General features: G+C 54.0%; 2 protein-coding genes across 6 annotated transcripts in view; one reads left to right on the plus strand and one right to left on the minus strand.

The window, feature by feature from the left end:
- SIDT2 (SID1 transmembrane family member 2) overlaps nt 1-8,616 on the plus strand; it is a 45,534-nt gene extending 36,918 nt beyond the window's left edge. For all 5 annotated transcript variants that reach the window (XM_030538611.1, XM_030538613.1, XM_030538612.1 and 2 more), the window contains 2 exons: nt 5,576-5,689; nt 6,415-8,616. In XM_030538611.1, coding sequence (XP_030394471.1) covers nt 5,576-5,689; nt 6,415-6,477 — 177 coding nt within the window. In that variant the 3' untranslated portion in view covers nt 6,478-8,616. The remainder of the gene's footprint in view (nt 1-5,575; nt 5,690-6,414) is intronic.
- Nucleotides 8,617-9,941: 1,325 nt separating this feature from the next.
- LOC115637293 (mycophenolic acid acyl-glucuronide esterase, mitochondrial-like) lies at nt 9,942-10,662 on the minus strand. Its single transcript, XM_030538423.1, has one exon. The coding sequence runs from the start codon at nt 10,369-10,371 to the stop codon at nt 9,985-9,987; it is 387 nt and encodes a 128-aa protein (XP_030394283.1). The 5' UTR covers nt 10,372-10,662; the 3' UTR covers nt 9,942-9,984.
- Between the last annotated feature and the right edge of the window lie 7,452 nt (nt 10,663-18,114).

An 18,114-nucleotide genomic window follows, 5' to 3' on the forward strand; every position in this document is an offset into this window, starting at 1 on the left:
CCTTTTCGGGTCACTGGTAAAACTGCCCAGGATCTTGAAAGAGAGGTCAGGGACATGCTGGCTTTGGGGGTGATCCAGCCGTCTGCCAGCCCTTGGGCCTCGCCAGTGGTGCTGGTCCCCAAGAAGGATGGGTCAATCCGGTTCTGTGTGGACTATCGAAAACTCAATGCCATCACCGTATCTGATGCCTACCCTATGCCCAGGCCTGACGAGCTCCTAGACAAGCTGGGAGGTGCTCGGTACCTCACCACTATGGATCTTACCAAAGGCTACTGGCAAGTGCCGCTGGACGCAGATGCCAGGCTGAAATCGGCCTTTATCACCCCTCTGGGGCTCTATGAGTTTCTGACCCTGCCCTTCGGCCTCAAGGGAGCACCGGCCACCTTCCAGCGCCTGGTGGATCAGCTACTGAGGGGGATGGAGAGTTTTGCCGTGGCGTATATTGACGACATCTGCGTCTTCAGCCAGACCTGGGAGGACCACATGTCCCAGGTTAAACAAGTCCTGGACCGACTCCGAAAGGCTGGGTTAACAGTAAAGGCTGAGAAGTGCAAGGTGGGGATGGCTGAAGTATCTTACCTGGGCCATCGGGTGGGGAGCGGCTGCCTGAAGCCGGAACCAGCCAAGGTGGAGGTGATCAGAGACTGGCCTGCTCCCCAAACCAAAAAGCAGGTCCAGGCCTTTATTGGGATGGCGGGGTACTATCGAAGGTTTGTGCCCCACTTCAGTGCCATAGCCGGCCCCAACACTGAACTGTGCAAAAAGGGGAAGCCAGACAAGGTGATCTGGACTGAGCAGTGCCAGGAGGCTTTCCGGGCGCTGAAGGAGGCTCTGGTTAGTGGCCCAGTTCTGGCAAACCCAGATTTTGACAAACCCTTTATGGTGTTCACCGATGCCTCAGACACGGGACTGGGGGCAGTGTTAATGCAGGAGGATGAAAAGGGGGAGAGACACCCCATCGTGTACCTGAGTAAGAAGCTGCTACCCCGGGAACAAAGCTACACGGCCATCGAGAAGGAATGCCTGGCCATGGTGTGGGCCCTTAAGAAGCTAGAGCCATATCTCTTTGGGCGACACTTCACCGTGTACACCGACCACTCTCCCCTGACCTGGCTGCACCAGATGAAAGGAGCCAACGCTAAGCTCCTGAGGTGGAGCCTGCTCCTGCAGGACTATGACATGGACGTGGTCCATGTGAAGGGAAGTGCCAACCTGACAGCGGATGCGTTGTCCCGGAGAGGGGGCCCTGAACTTCCCCAGGTCACTGGGCAGAGTGACCCCGCTCAGTTCAGTCTCGAAGGGGGGAGAGATGTGATGCAGTAGGGACTGTCTGTGTGGGGAGTGGGAGAGCAGGGGAGGACTTTAGGGGATGGACGATGCCAGGGCCTGTAACCTGAGCTAGGTAAGGGAGGGGAAAGGTCAACACCTTTACCCGGGAAGGGAACAAAGGAAGGGAGTGGCAGGAGGGAAGCAGTTTGAGTTTGGGCTTGGGGCTGTGTGGGCGGAATTCAGGGTATCCTAGCTAGGATCCAAGCACCCTGAAAGCCCAGAAGGACTCGGTGGAGGGGTCCTGACTGTGCCTGCAAGCTCTGCTGTAACCCGTGTTCCTGTTGTCCAATAAACCTTCTGTTTTACTGGCTGGCCGAGAGTCACTGTGGGTCCCAGGAAGAGGGGTGCAGGGCCGGACTCCCCCACACTCCGTGACACCTTGCACTTTTCACTATTAAATTTCATCCTATTACTTTTACTCCAGTTTACAAGGTCATCCAGATCTTCCTGTATGATATCCCGGTCATTCTCTGTATTGGCAATACCTCCCAGCTTTGTGTCATCCACAAATTTTATTAGCACATTCCCGCTTTTTGTGCCAAGGTCGGTAATAAAAAGATTAAATAAGTTTGGTCCCAAAACCAATCACTGAGGAACTCCACTAGTAACCTCCTTCCAACCTTACAGTCCACCCTTCAGTACGACCTGTTGTAGTCTCCCCTTTAACCAGTTCCTTATCCACCTTTCAATTTTCATATTCATCCCCATCTTTTCCAATTTAACTAATAATTCCCCATGTGGAACTGTGTCAAATGTCTTACTGAAATCGAGGTAAATTAGATCCACTGCGTTTCCTTTGTCTAAAAAATCTGTTACCTTCTCAAAGAAGGAGATCAGGTTGGTTTGGCACAATCTACCTCTTGTAAAACCATGTTGTATTTTGTCTCAATTACCATTGACCTAAATGTCCTTAACTACTTTCTCCTTAAAATTTTTTTCCAAAACCTTGCATACTACAGATGTTAAACTAACAGGCCTATAGTTAAAAATAGGAGCTATGTTAGCAATTCTCCAGTCGTATGGTACAACCCCTGAATTTACCGATTCATTAAAAATTCTTGCTAATGGTCTTGCAATTTCATGTGCCAGTTCCTTTAATATTCTTGGATGAAGATTATCTGGGCCCTCCGATTTCGTCCCATTAAGCTGTTCGAGTTTGGCTTCTACCTCAGATGTGGTAATAGCCACCTCCATATCCTCATTCCCATTTGTCATCCTACCATTATCCCTAAGCTCCTCATTAGCCTCATTAAAGACTGAGGCAAAGTACTTATTTAGATATTGGGCCATGCCTAGGTTATCCTTAACCTCCAGTTCATCCTCAGTGTTTAGCTGTCCCACTTCTTTCTTTGTTTTCTTCTTATTTATATGGCTATAGAACCTTTTCTTATTGGTTTTAGTTCCCTTTGCAAGGTCCAACTCTACATGGCTTTTGGCCCTTCTCACTTTATCCCTACATGTTCTGACCTCAATAAGGCAGCTTTCCTTGCTAATCCCTCCCATCTTCCACTCCTTGCAGGCTTTCTGCTTTTTCTTAATCACCTCTCTGAGATGCTTGCTCATCCAGCTTGGTCTAAAACGTCTGCCTATGATTTTTTCCCCCCTTTCTTGGGATGCAGGCTTCTGATAGTTTCTGCAACTTTGACTTGAAGTAATTCCAGGCCTCCTCCACCTTTAGATCCACAAGTTCTTCAGTCCAATCCACTTCCCTAACTAATATCCTTAATTCTTTAAAGTTAGCCCTTTTGAAATAAAAAACCTTAGTCCCAGATCTATTTTTGTTTATCCTTCCATCTAGTTTGAACTGAATTAGCTCATGATCACTCAAACTAAGGTTGTCCCCTACAACCATGTCTTCTATGAGGTCCTCACTACTCACCAAAACTAAATCTAAAATGGCATCCCCTCTCGTTGGTTCTTCAACTACTTGGTGAAGGAATCCATCAGCTATCACATCCAGGAAAATCTGAGCCCTATTATTGTTACTAGCACTTGTCCTCCAGTCTATATCTGGGAAGTTAAAGTCTCCCATGATCACACAATTCCCATTAGTGTTTACTTCATTAAAAACATTAAAGAGGTCTCTATCCATATCCAAATCAGATCCCGGCGGTCTGTAGCACACCCGAAGCACTATCTCAGGGGAGGCTCTTGTAGCTTTCTTCCCCAATATGATTTTTGCTCAGACAGACTCTGTCTTATCCATTCCATCACTTCTTATTTCTTTACAGTTAACCTCATCATTGATATACAGTGCTACTCCACCACCTTTGCCTTTATTTCTGTCTTTCCTAAACAGCACATAGCCTTCAGTGCCTGTACTCCAGTCATGACTACTATTCCACCATGTTTCTGGTATCCCTATAATATCCAGTTTCACTTCCTGCACCAGTAGCTCTAGTTCCTCCATTTTGTTTCCTAGGCTCCTTGCATTAGTGTACAAACATCTTAATTTTTGCCGTTTGGCTTCACTGACATTTACCCAATTAGGCACAGACATTCTACCGCCAGTATCACCTATTAGATTGGTATCCACACTACCCTTCCTCCTTATGTCCATTCTTCTGCCCACGGCTGTATCCTCTCTTACTTTGTTTTCTTCCCTCTCAATGTTAAATTCCGGCATGGAGATTACCTGGACATCTCCCAACCATCTCCCCCAAATTCCTAGTTTTAAGCTCTCTTAATCAGTTGTGCCAGCCTCCATCCTAGAAGTCTATTTCCCTCCTTACTCAGGTGAAGTCCATCACGAGAGAACAGTCCTCTGTCCATGAATGTTTCCCAGTGTCCATACATCCCAAAGCCCTCCTTATAGCACCACTGCCTGAGCCAACTGTTGATCACCATAATCTTGTCACACCTTTGTTGCCCTTCTCTAGAAACAGGCAGAATCCCACTGAAGATCACCTGACCCCCGATTTCCTTAAGCGTCTTCCCCAGTCTGACATAGTCTCCCTTGATAAAGTCTAGCAAGAATCTAGCTGTATCCTTTGTTCCCAGATGAAGGACAATCAGCGGATTCTTTCTCACTCCCATTAGGATCCTTTTCAGCCTCAGGTCCACATCCCATATCTTAGCACCCGGCAGACAGCACACCCTTCTGTTCTCCGGATCAGCTCTAGTTACAGGCCTGTCTATTCTTCTCAGTAAAGAGTCTCCAATCACGTAGACCTGCCTTTTCCTGGTGACAGTGTGATTCTCCGGTCTATCCCCTGCTCCCACTGGCTGCAAGTTCTCTCGATTCTTATTCACCCTTGCAATCCTCCGCAACCCATCCAGTATCCTCCTGGGGCTCATATTTGGTGTTGTCTCCATTGACTCTTCCCCTCTTCCTGTAGGACTAGCTGCTCTTCTCTTCTTTCTTGTTCTCCCATCTTCAGCGACCACCTGCTGTGCCCCTTCTTCATTTTCCAACTCCGCAAACCTGTTCCTGAGTTCTATTTCCCCTTCACTGGCTCGTCTTTTCCTCTGCCTGGTTCTCTTATTCACATGCTTCCACCATCCACTTTCCTCCCCCAGCAGTCTCTCCTCAGAATTCTTTGGTCCTGCTTCCATCTGCAAGTCTGAGCTTATCCCTTCAGCCTCCTCATGTCTTTGCTCCATCATCCGCTCAGACCCCCTTCTACACTCTGCCAGAGTTTCCACCTGCATCTCCAGTCCTCAGCTCTTTTCTTCCATCAGCTCTATCAGGCGGCACTTCATGCAGACAAAACTCTTTTCAGGTACCCACTCCAGGATCATGTACATTCCGCAGCTTCCACATCCAGTCATCCTCATTGTGTCTTTGACTGCTGCCTCTGTATCCATCACAGCCTTTCACCTAAAACCTGTTAGTCCAGGAAACACAAACCAAAGCAAACCACCACCACCTGCAGCAAAACAAACCCCCAGCAGGTACCAGAACACAGCAGAACACCACCCCCTCCCTTCACTAGCCTGGCAATTCCTCTGCCTAGGTCTCTTAGTGTCCTCTGCAAACTCCCACTGAAACGTACCTGTTTACTGCTCTGTTTGCTGGCTCCTGTGCTGCTGCAGCTGTCACTTGGGGGGGGGGGTCTCCTGCTTGGAGAGTTCCTCTACGGGGCTGGCAGTGGGGACCGTGTTGTGCATGGCTCGAGTGCCCGGTCCGCTCAACTTGCAGCTCTTCTAGGCTGCAGCACGACCCTGGGCAGGAACTGCGCAGGGAGGAGGTGGGCAGCATGCTTGGCTGGAGATAACACACCGGCTCTCTCTGTCCCCTCTGCAGAAAACGCCGGCCGAGTCCCGGCAGCACAACAGAGACTGCATCCTGCTCAGCTTCTTTGATGACCACGACATCTGGCACTTCCTCTCCTCCATCGCCATGTTTGGCTCCTTCCTGGTAAGTCCTGCCAGCCCCAGCATGGCAGGTCCACACACAGCTGTGCCAGCTCACCCAGAGGGAAAGGCTCTTTCTGCCCTCGTCACACATCCCACACAATCAGCTGCTGTCGCCACCTGCCCCCTGCCCGGAAGCTGCATTAGCCACAGGCTGCAGCCCTCCCAGCCTGGAATGGGAGCACATAGGAGGGTCCCTAGAAGCACTTGTCGCTCCCTGGAGACCCATCAGCCTTGGCCAGCAGGGGCAGTCCCCACAGAGCTGCTTCCTCATGGCTACCAGGTCTGCCCTCGGGAGCACATGGTGCCTGTCAGCCTGAGGCAAGAATGCACATCCTGCACGGCCCTCTGTCCCTTGCCCGTAGAGCCCCAGTGAGGCCAGGGCCAGCCGGCAGGTGCCTCGCTCAGTCCACTGTATGCTACAGTGTCCTCATGGCCCCCTCTGCCGGCTGGGACATAGGCTCCCGTCTGGGCCAGGCCCTGTGCTGAAAGGGGGAGCAGGGGCTGAGTTGGGTCTAGAACAAATCATAAACTCCACTCCCACCCCCAGTAGCACCAGCTCTACTCATCCGAAAACACCAATGTGGGGTCGGAGAGGTTCCCAGCACCCTGCCCTCTTCCCCCTCCCCCAACTCAGGGGCTGTGGGGAGAACACTGCCTAATAGCAGTGGGGAAGGTATTTGTCCTTGAGCTGAGCCCCAGCCTAACCACTGCCCTGTCGGCTTGCAGGTGTTGCTGACGCTGGATGATGACCTGGACTGCATCCAACGGGACAAAATCTATGTCTTCTAGGCCCTTTCCCGTAACACCACGTGGCCTGTGGTTTGTTAGATGGGGTCTCCACCCTGCCCAGGTGCTGTCTCCAGCCCTGGTCTCCAATGTAGTGGACGCTTGTGGTGGGCAGCTCACGAGGACATGGCAAAGCATCCCAGGCATGGGGGCTTCTCCAGAGGTGGGACTTGTGTTCATGCCCCCCCCCACCTGCGTGCCAGGGTGTCGTCCAACCCTCAGATGGCGCCTTGCCAAGCTGAGCCTGTCACCTCCTTGCTTGAGCTGCTCAAGGGGCTGCAGGGCAGGCCCAACGCACACACCTGCTGCCACGTGGCTTTCAGAGAGGGGTGGGGGCTGGTCAGACTCAGCAGAAGCCATTGCCCCTCGCCTTGCTGGGGCTACTGGCCCTGCAGCGTCATGGGGGTGGCTCCAGGTTCCCAGCCCAGTAAGTGGTGGGTTCTCACTGCACTGCCATTGTCCCATCTCTGTTCCCACCACAGTGCCATGCCAAGACAGACTGCCACGGGGACCTTTGCCTAACAGGCCTGGCTCCTCCTCAGCCAGCCCGCTTCCCCCATAGCTCGGGGGCCAGCGGGGGCAGGGAACCTCTCAGAGCAAACAGCAGGCAAGTTAGAAAACACTCCCTCTGCCTGAAAATCACATTGACCGAGTACTGGCCAGGGCACTGGGGGAGCAACGTTGCATCCCCTGCAAAGAGGATATTCAGCCCTCTCCCATTCCGCCAGTGAAGCACAGCACCCAGTGAAACCTGCCTGGTGCACAGCCCAGGGACTGGCCCGCTCAGCTGTGCACTTCAGTCGGTCCTCCATAGGCTGCTACCGAGCTGGGCAGCTCCTCTCAGGCCTGGCTGTTCAGTGAGAGAGCCCATCCTTGGCATACGTGTCCCTGTCTAGGCTGAGAACAGGCCCTTCCTCTCTGCAGGCTCACTGGGTCCCCCCTGCCTCCGATCACCCCCACCCATCGTCTGGTCCAGGGTAGGGAGCCGCTGCCCCCACCAGTCGGTATGGCCTCCCTGCGGATAGAGCAGGGGGCAGCGGAAGCCCTCCATGACCCTACAGCAGGCTCTGAGGGATGGCAACCGTGCAAAGGCGATTGTGAAATATGGGGCTCTCGCTGTCATTCCAGCACTGTTCTCCCTGGCCTCACGAGCTGTGAGGCAGACCCAGAAGGGAGTTCCCAGCCCTAGTGCCCTGGGGCTGTAGCTACCATCCCTGCTGTCTTCACTGGTGTTCTGTGTCCTCCCCTCAACCCAGGCTATAACCAGTGTTACAGACCATGGGCACCTCTGCCCCACAGCCGGGAGATGGGCTGTCTGGTCTCCAAGGAACATGACTCTTGTAAAGGTGCTGCAGCTGCTATCATTCTTACAACTGTGGCCTTTCCCGAGGAGGAAGGGTGCCGTTCACACCACTTGCCAATGTGAGGCTGTCCCATGGGTGCAGCACCTCCAAACCATCCCCCAGGCAGAGGCTCCTCCGAGAGGCGGGAGAGCAGCCGGGGGCAGTTGCATCTCGGTTCTAGAAGCACATGTGCGCATGACTCTCTTCAGTGCCTAATTTTTATTATTTTATTTAAATTTTTGCAGGGGGATCTATGTCCAGTCTAACTATGTCTAGTTCCTTCCCCCTGCTAAGGACTTGTGGGGTCTTGGACTCCCACTGGCTAATGTGTACTTAAGGTGGGGTGTCAAAACACACATCTGTGTCCAGGTTGTCATTAAGCAACTTTCTTTGGTAGCCCACTGGCTGTTTACATTGCAAGTTTGAGCTTGTATTCTCATTTTACAATTGTTTGGGTTTAGGCTCAAATTTGGATCCACTCCAGGACTCCGTCCTCTTTGTTCTGGCCACATAACATATCAGATGGTTCTGTGGTGCATGACCCAGGGTGCCTTGGTTACACAACCAAAGGCTAAGAATGGTGCTTTCTCAGTCATCGCAGGGAAAGATGCCCTCTTCCCACTCCAGAAGGAGGGTCGTGGCGCTGGATGTCCATAGTTTTCCGATATCTTGAATGCATTGACAATATTTTGACTTTCCAGGTACACTGTTACTAAGCCAAGTTGCACCATGTTTTCTAAGAACGGTTTGGCCATCAAATGAAGATAATTAAACAATAGAAAAATTGATCTGCACTTTACCCACTAGTCTCCTGCCTCCTTGCTGCGGGAAGGCAGGTACCCCCATGTTAGCAACTCAGCTGCAGGCCTAGCACGGTCGGACCTGCTGCTAAGCCCTTTCCAGTCCATCTGCAAGGGACCCAACTTCCACGTGTGCTGTTGGCTGGCCTCCATTAACTCCTGTGCTGAAATCTTCACCCTGACCAGCGACATGAGACAGTAGGGCCCGGAGAGACCCGGTCCAGCCCCATTTCCTGACCGTGAGCCTTCAGCTAGGAGTGGTTGCAGGGTATTTGAGTGAAGGGTGAGGAGGGAGAGTTCTGCCCTTTGCTAGAGTTTGGGGGAGCCCTTTCTCCCTGCCCTGCTGAAGGGAACAGACTGTTGTGTGTGCGGGGGATGTAGTTCAGGGGAAGGGAGGTCCCTGTTTCAGCTGTCTGCAGGAGACAAAGCCGAGCGTTCCCCCAGCTGCAGCAGCCTGTGCATGTGCTAACCCTACCAGCTGTCCCCTGGGACATGGACCAGCGACTGGCTGCAGTCCATCCCCCTGGGCCTGGCTACACCAAAGTTGGAGATTTTAACCACACCAGCCAATTCCAGCCCTGGGTGTGGCCACAGTTCTCACAGGGGATGGCTGCCACTGACTGGCATAGCAGTTGCTGTGGGGGAGTACAGCACCATGGGAGAGGTTGTACTCACCCCCAGCTGCCATAGCAACAGCACTACAACCGCCATGTGTGGAAACACCTAACCCATGGGCAGGAAGCCAACCCGGCAGGCTCACAGCAAAGCCCAGCCTGACGAGAATGCCCTGTTTTCTTCCCTTTCATCCAGCCATGATGGAGCCTAAGGTATGGGCACCTGCTGGGCACACCTAGCCTGGGCCCCTCAGCGCTTCTGGCAACAGCCTGCATGTGCAGCCCCCCATGGGCATTGGGCCGTGGAACAACGCTGGGAACTCCAGGGGGGATGGGACCGCTGAATGTTCAACCCCCTTCCCTGAGCCTGTTCTCTCCAAACAATGCAGCGTCACTGAATTTTTTTCAGAAAAATGTTTAATGTTTTTCTCCAAGACCTGAGCCCTTTTTGGGTTTTCTCAGGTGTTTTTGGAGGGCAGGGTGTTGAGCCATGTTTCTATTCTAGACCCAGGGATCCCACGTTCAATCGCTGTGGCAGCCAATCCCCCCCGGCATCCGCTTTCCAGATTCACGGGCCATTAGCAGACTCACACAGTGCTACAAGCCGGTGCAGTCACCTCACCCCTGCAGGTAGCTCATTAGCTAGCCCAGGCTCTGAGCACCTCCTGGTGCTAATGGGTCGGCTTGGGCCTCCGGATAGTGGGGACCCAGCACTAAGCAATCTCTTCACTAATGGATTAGATGGGGCTAGGTTCAGTGGGGCCCAGAAAGGGCTCCTTGTCTGGTCACCGCTGCCCCATCAGCGGGCTCTGTCCCCATAGCGGCTTCCAGTCTCTCTCCAAGGCCTAGCTCTCTCTGCAGGCTCTCTGCAAGGTCCCTGACCATCCCCAAGAGCACCTTCACCTCCTCTGCTCCCTTCAGGGCATGCTGCCCATCTTTGAACAGCGTGATGCGGACATCCTGGCTCTCCAGCTGCTCAGCCACCTGCACGGCCCTGCCCCAGGGTACGAGCTGGTCCTGCATGCCATGGAGCAGCCGGACGGGGCAGATGATGGGGATGGACGGGCGCCCCAGCACACTGTGCTTCTCCGCCTCCATAAAGAACTCCCGCTTAAGTAGCACAGACCTGGCCCCAGCCATCACGTAGTTAAAGACTCCCGTCTGCTCCACTTCGCCCTTCACCTACACCCCCCACAGGCAGAAAATGCACAGACCAATCAGTACCAGTTTTGGGATGCTATTGGCCTGACAAGCTACACAAAACCCTGGGCTGTCAGGGTACCCCATCCCGCTAATCCCACGAGCAGGATGGCAAGCCCCTTTCTGGTTCCAACCAAAGAGGGAGGGGAGAGACTCCAGACAGATCATCAGCAGCAGCAGCCTGGAAGGGCAATCACTTGATCCCCGTATGCCTGGGGGCTCACTGGGAGCAGAGGCACCAGGAACATTTCCCACCTTGCTGAAGGCCAGGAGCGATTTCTTGGGCTCAGTGAGAAATGTGTCTCTAGGCAGAGCACGATCGCTGGGAGTCTGGGCTTGGTGTCTGTTTCCCTGCTCAGCAGGGACAGAGCTGAGAGCAGATGCATTTGCTTCCCAGCTGGTTTCTGGCAGTGCTCACATCTCTAGGCATTTATTCCCAGGGGCAGGTTAATGAATACAACCCTCCTGTTTCCCCCAGCACACAGGGCTCAGGGCCTTTTCTGTGCTGAACGCAGCATGCGCTGGACCCCGTCTTACCTCCGGAGTGAGCTCTCTGTACAGCGTTATGAAGGCATCAGCCCCGATTCCTGTGGCCACCAGCCCAGCCACCCTCCCTGGCCGCTCCAGGGCTGCTAGGAGCATGAGCCAGCCTCCCATGCTGACACCAACAAGGATCTAGAGATGGAAACAGGGAAATGGTCAGAGAGAGGGGCACCGCCTGGCGGGCGGCCTTTGCCTCGTCCACCGCTGTGGTGCTACCTCCCCCTGCCCATGGCGTGCTCGCGTACAGCCCAGCCAAGCGCTGCTGTGAATCTGCTGCTCAGGGGACACCAAGGGCTTTGACAAGCCCTGTTAGGCAAAGCTTCCCTGCCCACGAGAACCCCTGGGACCTGCACCCCAGCAGGCAAAGCCCTTTGCACCGACCCAGAGGCAGGAGGGGCTGCTGGCTTTGCCTCTTACCTGCGGCCCGCTGGTGAGTTCATCCAGCACTGTTAGAACATCATTTTTCCAGTGGCCGATCAAACAGTCCTCAAAACACCCATCTGAGCTGCCGCAGCCCGTGTAGTCAAAGCTGAGAGGGCAAAGGTGCAGAGCTGTTGTTCAGGCAGGACAGTCCCGCACCTCCCCCTTGTGTGGAGATCCCTCTGCCCACAGCAGCTCATTAGCTCTGCTCCCAGACCCTGGGCTCTGGCTGCAGGAGGGGATTCCAGCTCTATGTGCCATCAGGGCCCTGTTCCCTTTGCTGGGCCCACGTCCAGGGGCACTCTCACTGCAGGTAGACACAGGCCTTGCTTTGAACATGGAGGGGACGCAGCGCAGGAGACAATGTGCGGGGAGGGATGTCAGAGGGGTGCTGAGCCCCACTGGGCCAGGAAGCATGCCTGGCTGGGGCCACGCTGGGGACAAGAATGAGCAGAGGGGGAGGCCCCGCGTCCAACTCCCATGCAAACAGAACATGTGCCGAGACCCCCACTCCCGGCAGGGCCGGAGGCTGCACTGACTGACTCCCAAGGATGCACAGTCCCGTGGTCTCTGGCCCAGGGGCTGGAGCTCCCAGCTGGTGGCTGCTGTTCTGAATAGCTCTGGCAATTCCCCATTGGCATCAACAGGCCATCACCTACCTCAGGAAAGCCCGTCTTGACTCCTGGCAGAACTGCTCCAGAGCCAGGCACTTGGGGTTCGCCCTGGTATCGTTGAACCCCGAGAGGAAGACAATGCCAGGGCTGCGACCGGCCAGCCTGTGGTAAGCCAAGCGGGGCAGGGCTCCCCGTGACAAGAACAAAGGTGATGCCATGGTGGAGCTGGGACGCACGGCCCTGCAGGAGGGACAGAGACAGAGGTGTTAGCCACGTGTCTAGCAGCTGCCAGCAGCAGCAGAGCCATCCCACATTGGCGGGGCGGCACAGTCTGGCCACCCCAAAGCAGAGGGTGCTGGGGTCCTGGCATGGACCTGTGGTGCACCATGTAGGCACCCTCCCCCACTCACAGCACTTCCATCCTGCTTATGAACCACCATGTGGGGGGTCCCAGTGCCGGCTTGGCCTGGGGCCCCCAGGAGAGGGGATGGCTGGAGGCCAGACCAGGCTTGGGTCAGGCCCTAGCAAGCAGCTGGGAAGCAGCAGCAGTCTGGCCCAGCTGCCTCTCCAGTGGGTTTTGTCAAGGGCTACCTGCTGCCGTCACCCCCTGGGCCGGACCCCCAGCCGAGGGGCCTTTCTCAGAGCAGGGGCCAGCAGCGGGAGACTTTGCACACTGCAGCCTGAGACTCACGGCGGTTTTGTTCCAGCAAGGGCAAAGGCTGTGGCTCAACGCTGGCCTTACAGCCAGAACATGCAGCTTTCGCGGAGGCCCCAGGGAGCTTGGCGATTTGTTTTCCTCCTGTTCCTGGGCAGGTCAGTGTCTTGTCGCGGCTGGAAGCACTGAGGTGCCCTGGAAGAGACACGCACCTGCCTGCCTGTGTGCATGCACGGCTCCATGCCAGGACTGGCTGTTATCATGGGGGACCTTGTCCTCCAGTGCTGGGACGGGCGTGTGCAGCTGACAATGTTGACGCAGCCCCAAGCCTGCAGCAGACATTGCCTCCACATCATCGCTGCTGAAGAGGTGGGTTTCTACACCCACCTACAGCTGAGCAGGGGGCTCCAGGGTTTGACCTCACCTAGTTACAGTGCAGTAACAGCTACCTGGCCTTGCCCCCACAAGGAATTTGCAGCGAGATACCGCACGGTGGTGATCCCCTCTCTCTCCCACCCCCCAGGCAGCAAAGACACGGCGTCCCATAGCGAGAAGGAAGGTGCATTGTGCTGCCATGGCCTTTGTAATCCTCACTGGTTATTTTGGGAGAAGCTGTGTGGGGTGAATGGGATGCTAAGGAGCTTGGCTACATCTGTGTATTCCACAGGTCATGGAGCAGGAGCTCCAGCCATTTCACTCCCCAGAGCACTTGCTACAAGAGCCCCTCCTCTTCCAACACTGCTGGGTTGTTAGCATCCTTGTGCAGCCCCCTGAGAGAGACACTGAGGAGCCGGCCCCCAGGGGCACGGACATGCCCCACACTCTCACAGGTATGTTCTTTCTGAGAGCCGAGACACAGGAGCTGCGTGGCCTGCAGAGCATGTGCGCTCCCCCACTTAGCTCAGTGCTCCTGTAGGGGATGGAGGGGACCTCCCAGCTGACAATGGCTCAGCTCAGATGTGGGGGGTCCCTATTTGCTCCTCTGGCAGCTGTTGGCTTGAGACCAGCAGGGCCCCAGTGTGAGCTAATCAGCTAACCACACAGCAGCCCAGCACCTCTCTCTGTGAGCAGCCCTGAGCAAGGGAGCAACCTCAAAGGTGAGTGGATACCTGCTTTATCTCAACAGCTGCCAGCCCCACACCCAGCACGGCCAGGCTCGGCCCTCCTCCAGGGGAACCACATTGAAGATGCTGCTTGACCTGGGCTGGGGTCTAGGGGAGCAATAGGTAGACGAGCAGCAAATGAAGCAGACAGGGTTGGAGGCACCACAGGCAGGAGTGCCCAGGAGCCAGGCTCCCCTGCTGCAGAAAGAGGTACAGCCCTGTGCTTGGTAACCCAGACCCTCACTCCTGCCTTGCAGGGCAGCAGGGCTAGCAGCGTATGTGTCTGAGGGGGTTATGCCAGATATGCTCAAGGTGGACATCTGAGAGCAGCAGGGACTCAAACAGCCAAAGCATCTCAGTCTGTCTCCCAGCGAGCAACACCCCGCTCTGCACACACACTCACCCCAGGCTTCAACTGCAAAGCCTTCAGGCAGAGAGCCTAGCAGCTCTACTTCACTTCCACTTCTAACTCAAGAACAGGCCAGCTCACTTGTCCAGCCCACGATGCATAGCATCAGGACAACCAGAGATGGGGCACCAGTCCCTGGGGAGACCAGCTTGCTGGAGACCCAGGTTAGCCATTCAGATGCCCTGAGCAAGCCCTGATCCTAGACATGGCACTGAACAGGTCAGAGGGCCGGGGCATCTCCAAGTCTGCTAGAGAAAGAAAAGCTCAATATTATTGAGACAGACCAGCTGGCAGCTCTGCTGCAGTCTCGTTGCCTGAGCTTAGGAATCACTTCCCTGCACTGGGTCCCAGCTGTGAAATGGGGCAGCTAAAAATGGCCCTGCTGCACAGAGTGCTTGGAGAACTACAAGAGGTGATTATTGCCCATATCTACCCTGAGCCCATGTGCCTACTCCCCAACCTCCTTCCACCACTTCATCCTCACTACCCACACTCAGCCACTGATCGAGGCACAGTCTGTGTCCCTCTCCAGCCATTCAGCCACTAACCCTCTTAGCCACTGGCCTCCACACCTGTTCCCACTTACACACCTGCTTCCAACCACCCTGCTGCTGCATTCCACACACCAACTTCCTCTGCTCTCAATAAATGTCCCACCTCCTTGCCCCTTCCTCATCAGCCAACCACCATGGAGCAGTCTTTATAAAACAACCCTCCAAAGCAGCTCTCTCCTACTCAAGGGGTCTCAGTCAGTGTTATCTAGCAGTCTGGGGAGGATTAGGCTATATACATTGATAGTACAGGAAGAAGGAGTATTCTAAGAGTCAGGGTTTGGTAAAGGAGAAACTAGAGGTAACTTTAGTTCCAGGTATAGAGCAAGGCCACATAACTACTATAAACAGCATCTTGTTGTGTGTCTGTGCAGCACCTGGCAGCCCAAAGCAGCTAGTGAGCTTTGCGTAGCAGGGAAATGCAGTCATCTCTGGGCTGCAATGACACAGCAATCTAACGACACACAGCAATGCTACACTAGCTTCAGGTAGAAGGGGAGAATGAGGACATAAATCTGAAGCTTGTAGGGGGACGTAGAGAGGCAGAATGTCGTCATCTAGCCAGGAGGCTGAGGCTAGCATCCCACTCATGAAAAGTGTTAGGGGATCTCTAATGAGCACAAGATGTCATGACTTCAGTTTTGTGCGTCAGGAGAGTCTGGTGGCTCAGGCACCGGGCTCTGGCTCAGGAGATCTAGGGTCATTTCCCTGCTCTGCCCCAGAGTCTGGGCATAACTTGGGCAAGACACTGAGTCTCTAGGGGAGTCAGATCCCCAGATGCAAAATCTTCCTCTGTCAGTCTTGTCTAGCTGGACTGTAAACTACAGAGCCCTTGTGAGGAGATCAGAGAAGGTTTATTTCAGAAAGAATTGAGATTCCACTAGAAATAGGAGAGTGGTGGAAGTGGTTACACTACAAAACAAAACCCTAAAATACAGACCAGGGCCGACACTGATCACTAGCTACCTCCCCTAGCTAGTAAAGGAGGTTATTTACCCCAAAGGACAGGCAGCTGCAGAGCTGGCCTGCTGCCAGGAAGAGGCTCCCATCCTCCATAAAACACCCCCACTCCATAAGGTGCCTCCTCAGTGAATGGCCACAGAGCCCCTCTCACTGGTACGCTACCACCCCCTGGCTGTTATCACCTCCCAGTGGTTTTGATTGTTTGCAGTTGTCCATGATGGTTTCCCACTGGGCTGGGGAATGGCAGACTGTAGCGCCTGGCATAAACTCACCCGCTGACAGGGGGCGGGGGGATGGCTCCCGCCTGCATGAATAGGATGTCACTTAGTGATACTTTTGCTTGGTGGCTCCTTTTAACTTTAATACCATAAGGGCACAAACTTTACTATAGCTACATTATTCCTTACATGTCACCCGTGCACACACCACACCATGGGTATGAACCTCAGTAGGTTACTAGCTTGCAACAAACGCCTCGCGTGTTACCCTGTTATGGACACACACCCTGTAAACAATATATTTGTTGTCGTGAGTATGTTGGGTCTGAGACAAGAGTTGTTTGCGAATAACGGGACCCTTTGCCCAGGAACCTTTGTGTCACAGTGGGTCAGGCTCCCTTTGCATGGGCAGAGAGGTGTGCAGCACAAAACAGAAGGGGGGCAGGTACCACAAAGTGGGGAGGGCAGTCTGCTTGCTAGAGGCACCAGGCTCCGTTCGTGTGACAGGCGGGTGCACGTGTATGTGCAGCAGGTCCACACATATCATTATGCTAATTGCACTGGCGAGGACTTTGCTCGGACTTTCACCCCAGGGCTCGGCTGTATGCCTAGGATGCACGTCCTGGGCTCTGTGATATGTAGCTTTTACACTGTGCTGACTTTGCTGAACTGAGACACTAGTCGTATTTGAAACCCCGCCCCACAGTTCTGAGCCCTACACTGTCCCTGTGACGGGTTATGCCCCTTAGGAAGTCACCTGATGTGCTGAGATACCACTGAGTCTACCTGCTCTGCCAGCCTGGGCCCCGTTCACCTGTCTTGGTGAGTCAGGCTATTAAAGCCTCCTCTAACACACACACCACCAGGGCCACCCCCAGCTGCAGAGCAGCTCTGGGAAGACGGCTTCAGGGACTTGCTCCAGCCCTCTGGTGCTCACTCTGTTTAAGGGGGACAAACCCAAAGATTTTATGAAATTCACCCCCTCCCTCAATGTGTGCACACTTTTCTCTCCCTCCCCCCATTAGAAATTACAGACACTGGGTTTAATAATAAAACAAATTTTGTTAACCATAAAAGGCAGATTTTAAGTGGTAAAAGGGGTAACAGAGAACAAAGCAGATTACTAAGCCAACGAAATCAAACACGCAAACTAAGCTAGTTTCACTAAAGAAATTGGTTACAAATAGTATTTCTCAGCCTAGATATTGTTGCAGGCAGGTTGCAAAGTTTCTGTGGTTCAGAGTTTCAGTTCTATTCCTTTTCAGACTGGGCCCCTCTCAGTCTGGACCCCCCCTTGTCTTCCCTTCAGGTGGCTTTTGCAGTCTTTCTACTTGGGCAGACAGGCCATGGCCAGGAGGAGTGCTGTTGGCCTCCCTCCCCACCCGTAAATAGGACTGACATAATGCGGGAATCCTTTGTTTGCCAGACTTGACCCCCCTTCCCTTCCAGTGGAAAGTTACAAGAAGTCCCAGGTAACATTTAGTGTCAGGTGACAAGACCACCTGACTCTGTAGGATCACAGTGTCCATGAGTCAAGGGCAGTATGGAGCATCCATAGGAAGGCCAAGCTTCACAGTCCATTGTCCTCACTGATGGGCCTTCCACCCTGTCTGGCTTTTCCATTGTTGTACCTGAAGTGTTAGCAGCAGGCGTCACCCAAAGTAGCATAGCTTGAAATACAGATACATAGTCAATACTCCTAACTTCAGATTCAGAAATGACACAGGCATACAAATTGGATAATCACATTCAGTAAATCACAACCTTTCCAATGATATCTCACATGAGCCATCTTGCATGAAGTACATCTCAGTTATGTCCTAGTCATATCATAAGCATGTTTTCATAAAGAACATGGGGTGACACGTCACAAGCCCCCCCAGATTCATTTCTTGTTTGACTGTGACCCAGCCACATTTGCCCCCGGAGGGGAAGGCAAGCACATGAGCCCACCGCACTCAGTTCCTAGAAGTTGATTTAAAATTGTCACCACATCACTCCAGCTCAGAGGAGACGCCAGATGTTTTGGGACTCCTCTAGCCACAGGATTGTATGCATCATGGAGCCCTTGTGTGGGACTGGCCCAGGGTCCACCCTGCCCTGGGCTCTCCACCATGGGAGCTCTGCTGTTAGTCTGCCGGAGCTCCGCTGGCCCTGAGGCCCCGCTGACCAGGCGATGTCACTCTTGCTCCACTGCAAGGTTTTGC

The sequence above is a fragment of the Gopherus evgoodei genome, chromosome 19 (genome assembly GCF_007399415.2).
Source record: "Gopherus evgoodei ecotype Sinaloan lineage chromosome 19, rGopEvg1_v1.p, whole genome shotgun sequence".
NCBI classification, from domain to species: domain Eukaryota; kingdom Metazoa; phylum Chordata; order Testudines; family Testudinidae; genus Gopherus; species Gopherus evgoodei.